Genomic DNA, 10421 nt, shown 5'->3' on the forward strand with positions numbered 1-10421 from the left:
CTAGCCATCTCAGAGTTTCAACAGAGTGCAGGTAGCATAAAAAACATGAAGAGATTTCCAAAATTAGGGAGCGAGAGGGTAGGACGCTCCACGTACAAAGAATCAGACCTCTGCCTGATTCACATTTGCTAACATCCCACTGACAGGCAAGCCCATACTTATCTTAGTGTGGGTAGAGCCTGCCCACAGGTATGGAGAGATAGAGGCATAATTTGTGCAGGACTCTTCATCCTATAGCTGGCTACCATATTCTTAAAATACATAATTCAGTTTTCATAAATTAATTCCAAAATGATCTCTTGACCCAACATTTGTCCAAGTGACTAACTTGATGTAATGAGTGTTATTTGTAAGTACTAGTAGAAGAATTTTAATCTCATGAACACATACTTCCTTTACCTTTTTGTGTGTACCTTCCTGAAAAGAAACAGTATTTCGTTTTGGTACTTTTTATTGCATTCATTTGTCAGTTTCAGACAAGGCTCAGAAAGCAGTATTTTTGCCTCACTGATGGCCCAGTAACCATCGATGGATTGTAATTGGAGGTTTTTACTTCTTCTAACTATATAATAGTGCATGGAGAAGAGAGAATCCATTTCTGCCATGATGCTGCTTCTGCAATTTTAAGAAACGTTATCAGTGAAAACCTTTTTTGTTAAATGTAGGGAACCTTTTTCATAGCTAATGGTAGTAATTTGTAGTGAACAAAAAAACAATATAAGTAAAATGTAATTGAGTTTTTTTTTTCCCAAAGAGAAAAACACAAAGAGTTTGAGTTGCCCACTTCTAAACAAAAAGCAAACAATATAACATGGCATTTACAGAAAAAGAAAGTAAAGTAGTCTGTAGTACCTAATTATGGCAACTTTGGGAAAAGGTAATAGTGTAGAAGAATACAGGGGGGGAAAGGGAAGAATATCAGTATCTCTTTCATATATACCTATTAATTATCTTATACATATTATGTTTTTATACATTTATGTATAATTCACATATTTATTACCAAATAGAACAAGTTTTTTTCATTAGTCAAACATTTAAAAAATGTTCCTGGTAACGATATATTTGTGGCTAAAATGGGACATGGTAAAATGGTTTAGAAAAATGCAGTGTGAAAGTATGCTTGTGTGTAATTTAAAGTGGGTCAGAAATGATAGCCTTTACCTTCCTGATATGCGGTAGATTAGCACAAAGTACTCAATTATTTTAAAATCTACAAGGCACTGTGAGAAATAATTCTCTACTATCTACTACAGCAGTTTCTTCATCGATTAGTTTCCCAAGATGATAAAGGTACCTTGCTTCCAAAAAAAAGTTCCATAACTAAATAAGTTTGAGAAACGTTATGCACTATTTCCTATTAAGAATTCCTTTCCTTCAATAAAGGAGTTCATCTAACAATATTTACTGAATAAATTGGACTACTTATATTAAGAACCTATTGAATTGTTAAATATTGAGGGATTGCTATGTGTCAGGGTCTCTTCTAGGCATTGGCAGTACCACAATGAACAGAGCAATGTCCCTTTCTTATTGGAGCATGCATGTCAGGCAACAAACAGATATGTTCAGGTAGTGTCACAAGTGCTATGAAGAAAGCTACAGTAGCGGAAAGAACAAAGCAGTGGAGTTGGTGAGTAAGTTCTTTTGAAAGAAATGGCATCTGAGCACAGCCATATGGATATCTGGGGGAAGTGCAGAGACCCTGAGATAGAAGTGTGCTTGACATTTTAGAGGAACAACAAGGAGGCCAGGGAGGCTAGAATGAAGGGAAGCATAGGAAGTGGGAAATGAGATGGGGAGGTAGCCAAGAGAAGATCTTGTAGGCAGACTTTTTGGACCATAGACTTTTTCTAAGAGGGATGGAAGACATTGATATCGTTGACATTTTGAAAGGATTTCTTTGTCAGCATCCTAACAAACAGCCCACCTGAAAAACTGACTCTAGAGAGGTAAGCATAGAAATTGGGAGACCATTTAATACTCAGGTGTCCGTGTAAGAGTTAGTGAGGGTTTGCGTGCTAAGTTGCTTCAGTCGTGTCTGACTCTTTGCAACCCTATGGACTGTAGCCTGCCAGGCTCCTCTCTCCATGGGATTCTCCAGGCAAGAATACTGAAGTAGGTTGCCATGTCTGCCTCCAGGGGATCTTCCCAACCAAGGGATTGAACCCACGTCTTTTATGTCTCCTGCGTCATCAGGCAAGGTCACAGTGATAATAAGGAAGATTGTAAGAAGCTATTAGAACGTAATTTAAAAGAATGGTCTCCTCAGTTTGCCACAGGTTGATGTGGTGTGTAAGTAAAACAAAGAGAAACAAAATTGATGGAGGAAATCACAAGTTTAGTTTTGAGCCTAGTACATTAGAGATGCCTGTTAGATGTAAGAGAGGTTGGGTAAGCAGGGAGGGTTAAGTGCGTAGGAGAGGTATGGACTAGGGATATAACTTAGAAGTCATCAGTATGGAGATGATGTTAAGACTCTGGAATTGAAAAAAATCACTTAGTGTTGACAGAAGAGAGAAAGGTATGAGATTGCATTCTGAAGCTTTTCTTCATCCACAAAATCTCACCCTTTGCTTTTATATTTTAAATGAACATTCCTTTAATAACAAATGGCTCATATTCTTATATAAGTTCAATTGGTATTTACTGAGAATTATTGTGTACAAAGCATCATGCTAGCCACCTTCAGTTGTGCAAATGTGAAAAAATTTTCTGTTCTCCAGAAAGGAAAGAGGGAATATCAGAGGTGAGGAAAAAGACTTACTTTCATTGATCATATACACTTGTGTCACATGCTTGTCCATGGTAGTTTATTTAATCCTTATAGTAATTATATGAGGTGGGAATTATTGCCCCCATGAGGAAAGTATACTTCAGTGACGTGTCCCAAGTTGCAAATTACTTAGTTGGTAACATGCCAGGATTTGATCAACATTGATCCAATGCTGAGCCCGTTACATTGTCTGGTTTGTGAAGCTCCTAGTTGAGTTAAAGATTCAGATGCATAGAAAAGGCTAGAGATTGAAATAATCATGCCAACTAGAATTGAGACTGCTTGCTGAAAGAATACAGGGACAATCAGATTACTTAAGTACTTGGGCTTGACTGTGCTCATAATGAAGACTTTCTGGGGAAGAAAGGGGAACATGTGTACACACACACATACATACATACACACACATACACACACAGCTCATCCGCTTGCAATGTTTAAGTGAATTTTAATTTTAGGTAGTGATTGGTTTTGCCAAGCACTCTCTAAAATTAAATGTATGATATGATAAATTGGAAGCAATTTATTTATATGTCTGTCTGTGAAGAAATTGAAATTTTCTTCCTTCTAGCTAATTGTAACATGTCCCAAACATTGTTGCTTTTTAATTCACCTGGCTAAGAATACATAACAGTGGAAAGACTCTTCCTGATTCTAAATAGAGCTTGGTTTGTTTATTCAACAGTTGTGTGCTCAAGTAGCTCACACTCTCTCCAGGCCAAGTTGAAACCAGAGCACAGGAAAACAAACCACCTTTAGCTCCTCGAATTTCCACTTTGTACAGCTGCCTCCCTCCATGTGACCTGCAGAGGCAGCCTCTGAATCATGACCTCAGCTCTAAGATCACCCGCACTTCACTTGCATAATGAAATATACTACTGTAGCAAGTGCACTGGAGGAGCCAGCTCTGAGCTGGTGGTGAGTGAGGACTACCAGCAGTTTTAAGCTCTTTGAAACTATTTTAAGGGTACCCTGCGTCACAAAAAAATGAGAATAAAGCACCATAAGGAAGCTAGGTTTCCCTGTGAATATCCACCCACCAATGCAGTGCAGGAATAGCTTCCTGGCTGAATTTCTCTTATATCTGCTTTCTTAACATTAGGGCTAGTTCCTAAGGTGAGAGCCCCTTTGTAAGAAAATACTTAAATGCCATGGCAGGACAAGAGCAGAAAGACCCCTCAAGAAACAGGAGTGCCCAGATAGGAATCCGTGGCAGTCATGCCATCAGAGAAGGTACCCTTCAATACCAAATATTATATATAAATTCAAATGATAACTACTTCTGGAGAAAAGTAGATGCTAGCCATGTTGCTACTGGTAATTTTGATAGTTAATCTGGGGTTAATCTAGTTAATCTAGATCTTCAACACTCTGAGGTTCCTACATAGCTTTGGCATTTTCTGACCTGTTTATATTCAAGAAATCTGAGAAAATAATGAGGAAGATGAAAAGCATATTCATACTTTCAGAAATAATTGTGTTTCTAATTTAAGAAATAAGATCAAAATCATCCATCACAGTTGCTGTAAGTGGTTTAAACATTTCATAAAGGTAACAAAAAGACAGCTCTCATCCATTTCCCTGGCAGTCCAGTGGTTAGGTCTCAGTGCTTTCACTGCCGTGGCCCAGGATCAATCAGTAGTCATGGAATTAAGATCCAGCAAGCCACAGGTGTGGCCAAAAAAGAAAAAACCAAAAAGCCTCACATTGGATTTTTTTTTTAAGTGGACGTTTTTATTTTTGGCTGTGCCGCGCATTAGTTGCAGCACGCTGGATCTTTGTGGCATCACGCAGCATCTTCCACTGCACTGCTTGGACTCTTCTAGCTGTGAAACTCAGTCTCCAGAGCGGACAGGCTTCAGTAGTTGTGGTGGCTCAGTTGCTCTGTGGCATGTGGGGAATCTTAGTTCCCCAACAGAGATGGAACCCACATCCCCTCCATTGCAAGGCAGATTCTTAACCACTGGACCACCAAGGAAGTCCCTCACATTGGATTTAAAAAATCTAATTATAATTGTGGAATCTGAGTTTTTTGTGTCATTTTCTCTTTACCCATGTTTGAAATATTCCATTTTAAAATGTTTTCAATGCTATTTGTATCCATACCTGTGTAGAGAGTAAAACATTATACAAATATGTGTTTATTTATATTTTTTAGTAAAAAAAAGTGCTGCTTTTAAAATTACAAACAAAAATATATGCTACTCTTAAAATTACCGAGAAGGATTATATATGGGCACAGTGTTAAATGAAAACTCTAGGATATAAAAATATGTGTAGTGGATATGTACTTACACATGTATGGTACATACATACACACACACACACAAATACACCAAAATGGTAACAATGGGAGATTGTTATTTTATTTATATGTGTTTTTATTTTACAGGTGTTCCACAATAAATGTGATACTTTTATAATCAGAAGAATACTTTAAAAATAAAGGATCATGAATGTGTCAAAGAGTGACTAAAAGATAAAGTTTATTTAATTTGTAATTGATGTATTTATAGGAGCAATAACCATGGCTCTGCTGGAAAACCTGGTGGCAGGAAATATATATATTGTCAAAATATCTGCATCCAATGAGGTAGGAGAAGGACCCTTTTCAAATTCTGTGGAGCTGGCAGTTCTTCCAAAGGAAACTCCTGAGTCAAATCAGAGGCCCAAGCATTTAGATTCTGCTGATGCCAAAGGTCTGTATGCTGCCGTAATCACTGATTTTCCTAAGGAAAAGAAAACACCCGTGCTTTTCTCTAGCTCCCCTGTGCTTTATTTCTGCTCCTACCTTGGCCGCACCCCTGAGCCCACGCTCAGCCCCTTGAATTGTTGCTTGTGAGGCTCACATGACGGGAAGCCGCATGGCTCTGTCTGCACTCCCACGTGGAGACACACTTAGCTCGGAATCTCCTAGTTCTGGGACGCAGGACTAGATGCTCCCTTTTCTTCCTCCCTGGGGAGGTGTGCCTGTGTGCTGATGCGGGGTGTGGCAGGGACAGCTTTAATGGAGGAAATGCCAGCTGAACTGGGCAGGATTAAGGGCACTTAGTTCTTCAGAGGGTAGCCATTCAGTGCTGTGTATGTCTTAAGGGTAACACAGGGGAAGAGAGAGAGAGACAGAGAAAGGCAAGGCAGTCAGATTTAAGCTCAGGAAGGAGGTAGCCATAGTAGCTGTTATATCATCAGGCAAAGTCGTGGGCAAAGCTCATATGTGCTTCTCAGATACCTCGCTAGTCAAAGTGTCCAGGGACCAGCAGCGTGACTATCTCCCAGGAACTTGTCAGACATGCAGAATTGCATATGGGCTTTACCCTAGACCTCGTGAATCAGAATCTGCCTTTAACATATCCTTTAGTGACTGTTATGCACATTAAAGTTTAAGAAGCACTGTTATATGAAAATACATAATGAAAACTTATCTTCAATATGCACATCTCCTTTTAAGGTAATATGACATGAAAGGTATCTTTGGCCCATCAATGAACATCTTTGTCTTGTGCCTTTTAGCATTATAAATTTTGAACTGATGTTCATATTTGATATAATATCTAGAACTCATATTTAGAATCTTCAGTATGAGAAGATAAGCCAATTTTAAGTTCCCTGATAAAAGAGTAATACATCTTTTTTGCTTAGACACGGATACTGTCAAAAGTTTTCCTATGTGAGGAAGACAAATTATTGAAAAGCTGATATCTAAGAATTATGATATATGGGGTCATTTATTTTTTGATTGATTCTGATACATGTACTTCCCTTTCTAGTTTATTCAGGCTATTACCATCTGGACCAAAAATCAATGACCGGCATTGCTGTAGGTGTTGGCATAGCCTTGACCTGCATCCTCATCTGTGGTCTCATCTTGATATACCGAAGTAAAGCCAGGTGTGTTTCCATTGCTAGAGCTGTTGAGCTGATTAACATTTAAATTACAGTAACCGCAGAAACAAAATCAAGTGCCTTTTAGAGGAACTGGGATTTTCCCACTTAAAAATGAATGTTTTATTACTTGAGTTCTTGCAGCTAGAGAGATGTGCTTACTCTGGAAGATTATTCTCTCACCATTTGAAAAAAATTGCTGTGCCAACAAAATATTCTTAAATGAAGACCTAGTGTCCTCATTTTCTTGGTATTTTGAGAAACACAAAGTATATCCTTTGGCTTTTTTTTTTTTTTTGGCTCTTTTTTTAATGACATGCTTAATCTGATGTATCTCCTGATTGGAGAATTCCTTACTGCCTGGACTATTTTCATATTTAAGTAGCCTGAAATGTCTGAGTCACTTGAGAGCTCTACCCTCACCACCACAGGACACATGGTTGGGATTCTCCAGACATGGATTAAAAGAAATGTAATAGCTGGGGATTAGTTCTCTATAAACTCTTTGTCGGGCAGTTTTATCTGTGATTTTGACTTCGGCTAAATTCTCAGCATTCAGGGAATTTGTCTGTTTCTAAACTTTTATATTTTGACTTTTGCCTTCATTTATTTTCTTGAAGTTCTCTATTAAATTAAAAAACTGAAGTCAAATACACATCGTTTTTAGGTAATCTCCATCACTAGACTCTCTATTGTTAGAGGTTTTTCAGAGTTTATTCTGTATGTTTTTGGTACTTATGCATAGAAACACAGTACGCACAAGTGTGTTTCATTTTACTATTCAGTTTTCTTGTTTCCCAAGAACTTTTTAATGAAATCTTTCTGTACATTGTTTTAGTGATGCCCAGATCTTGCAGAAGTGCTGCTATAAATTTGTCATCATTAATTGTTCTGTTAGTGTGAAAATCTGCAGACCTGAAGGAGAACATGTAGATTTTAAAAATTATAATTTCTACATAAATTATAAATAAGCAACAATAATTAATAGTACTTTGTAAATAAATATTAAGGCTTTTACTAAGTATTTGTAAAAAGTAATTTTATATAAACAGACATTGGGGCCAAAAAACAATAAGAAGCTTTCTTCCATCATAAAAGTTTGCATCAGTGAGTTGGAGTTAAAATCTAGTCATTTCTAAGGATATTTGATAAACAAGCATTAAGGAAGTCCATTGTTTGCAAAGTTGTGAATGTCCCAGATTTCACCAAGTTTGGTACATTTGCCTTTCTCTTCTTGTTGCCTTAGAAGATTTCCTTTTCATTCAATATTTCAGGAAATCAACTGTCTCCAAGACAGGCCAGAATGGAACTCAGCAGTTACCTCGTATCAGTGCCTCCCGAGCCAGTGGAAATGAAGGGAAGAACCTGGAAGGAGCCATAGAAAATGAAGAGTCCTTGATGCCAATGATCATGCCAAATAGCTTCATTGATGCCAAGGTACTCTGAGCTGATGGGCTGTTGTGCTGTGTAATCTTTCCCACCACTCATCTTCTCTTTATGTGTAAAATCTTACCCCAAAATTATATATTAAATGTATGATGGCCATAGTCCACATAATGAAATGTGAAACCATTTCACTCAGATTTTTCCTTGCATAAAATTTGGGGAGAAGAAGATAGGGTAGATAAAAGAATAAAAGATGAAAAAGATAAATAAAAAATGAGCAAGTAGCCTAAATTCATTTAGTTTGGATCATATCGAGCTGAGATATTGTAAATAAGGGCACCAAGGTTATCAGTCCATATTTACTATAATCTGGATTGTTCTGGATATACTGGATGGAGCATTTTTTATTAATCCATTCTAAATTTAGTTTATTTGATTTTAGAACTAAATGGAGCATCAGAATATTCCAGATGTAAATTACATTTTAAAAAATATGAAGTATCTGAATAGGTGTTTCAAGATCCTTCTCTTCATGGCCTTAGGAAGTTGGATACAGTAAAGAAATTCATTGGAGGATGTCATTTCATGTCCTTTCCACTGCTGGTAGTAGTGGTACAGTGATAAGCATTATGAACACCAAGTGAAAATTATTTTTAGTCACATTGCAGCATTAGATATTGTGCATTATTAAATAGTTCTCATAACCAGCATGTGATAAATAAAGTATCTGCAGACTGTAACCCAGCTCAAGCCAGTTTGTGGCCTGTTTTTGTATGGCCATCCTGAGCTAAGTATAATTTCTACATTTTTAAAGGATAGTTTGGGGATGACAAAAAAGGAGAAAGAGAAAAATGAAGCAGAGGCCGTATGTGTTCTGCCCTTTGATGGAAAAAGTTTGCCAAATCCTGTTACACATTCTTCTTATCCAACCCTTCCCCCAAATCTAGAATATCAAAAATATAACAGAATTTTGGGAAGTTTCAATATTTAATTTTATAAATTAAATTTAACAAATGCAGTTTGCATGTATCTAGCTATCATGGTGCTATATATGATACATGCAATGGGTAAATAATAGTGAATTGATTTTTGCTATTCCTGTTTTCTGTTTTGTTATAACTTAATTTAGCTTTTATATTCTGATACATAAGCCATTTAACTTATTTCAAACTAATCTAGAAAATCAGAACCTAAAACTTTTAAATAAGCACAAAACTACTAAAATACATTATTGTTGTGTTATTATTAACTTGTAACTAGACATGAGAAGGGATTGAGGAGAAGTGAAAAGGGGAAGAAGACATGGGAAAGAGAGAGAATCTAAAGTGAAGGAGGCAGAGCACAGTTGGGGGCCTGAGTGAAGCAGAGGGCAATTTAGAGGCCAGGTCTCTGACTTCCCTTGGATTATTAGCCCAAGAGTTGATCCCCTGTCTATCGTCATTTTGTTGAGGGTATGCAGGTTCATTTTTTAAAAAAAATTTTATAGCATTTAAAACATTGATTGCTTTTGACTGCTCTGGGTCTGCATTGCTGCGTGTGGGCTTCCTCTAGTTGTAGCAAGCAGGGGCTGCTCTCTGGTTGTGGTGTGTGGGCTTTGCATTGTGGTAGCTTTTCTTGTTGCAGGGGATAGGCTCAAGGCTCACAGGCTTCAGGAGCTGTGGCTCGCAGGCTCTAGAGCACAGGCTCAGTAGTTGTTCTGCAGCATGTGGGATCTTTCCAGACCAGGGATCAAACCTGTGTCCTCTGCACTGGCACGCAGATTCTTAGCCACTGGACCACTAGGGAAGCCCTGTGAGTCTATTTTTATCTGCCTAAATCCTTTTTAAAGTTTTCAGTCATGTGGAAAATTTGAAAAATAATAAATGCACAAATAATTGTCAGTATCTTTTCATAGTTCTGTATCTCTTGCTATATATTTTTGTTCAGCCTGTCATTTGAAAAAAAATTTTGGGATTATTACACTTCAATCCAAATACTTCAGCATTTGTCTCTTAGGAATAAACTTATTATATCTTTTTTTATCACTAACAAATACCCCATAGTTGTTGTGTGCCACTGTGTAAAAGAAGAAATAATAGTGTCTGTGATCATATTTTTCTTTTAACATTTTAAAATTTTGTGTACTTGTAATACACTGAAATTTTCCTCTTTTAATATCTCCAGGGAGGAACTGACCTGATAATTAATAGCTATGGTCCTATAGTTAAAAACACCCCTAAGAAAAAATGGCTCTTTTTCCAAGATTCTAAGAAGATAAAAGCTGAGCAGGTAACTCCCCTAAATGGGAAAACTCTTTCAATACTCATGGTGTGTGAGATGATAATTTCAAAAAGAGAAAAATGTAAATGAGTGTTTTTTTTTAACTTCGGTATTCTTT

At 37.2% G+C, this 10421-nt stretch overlaps 1 protein-coding gene across 1 annotated transcript in view; it reads left to right on the top strand.

Annotated features, from left to right (window-relative positions):
- The window catches only part of PRTG (protogenin), a 147422-nt gene that overhangs the window by 127975 nt on the left and 9026 nt on the right, over positions 1–10421 (top strand). Inside the window, exons 16-19 of the mRNA XM_042252429.2 lie at positions 5293–5475; positions 6544–6664; positions 7933–8095; positions 10208–10312. Coding sequence (XP_042108363.1) covers positions 5293–5475; positions 6544–6664; positions 7933–8095; positions 10208–10312 — 572 coding nt within the window. The remainder of the gene's footprint in view (positions 1–5292; positions 5476–6543; positions 6665–7932; positions 8096–10207; positions 10313–10421) is intronic.

Source organism: Ovis aries, chromosome 7, assembly GCF_016772045.2.
Source record: "Ovis aries strain OAR_USU_Benz2616 breed Rambouillet chromosome 7, ARS-UI_Ramb_v3.0, whole genome shotgun sequence".
In the NCBI taxonomy this organism is placed as follows: Eukaryota; Metazoa; Chordata; class Mammalia; order Artiodactyla; family Bovidae; genus Ovis; species Ovis aries.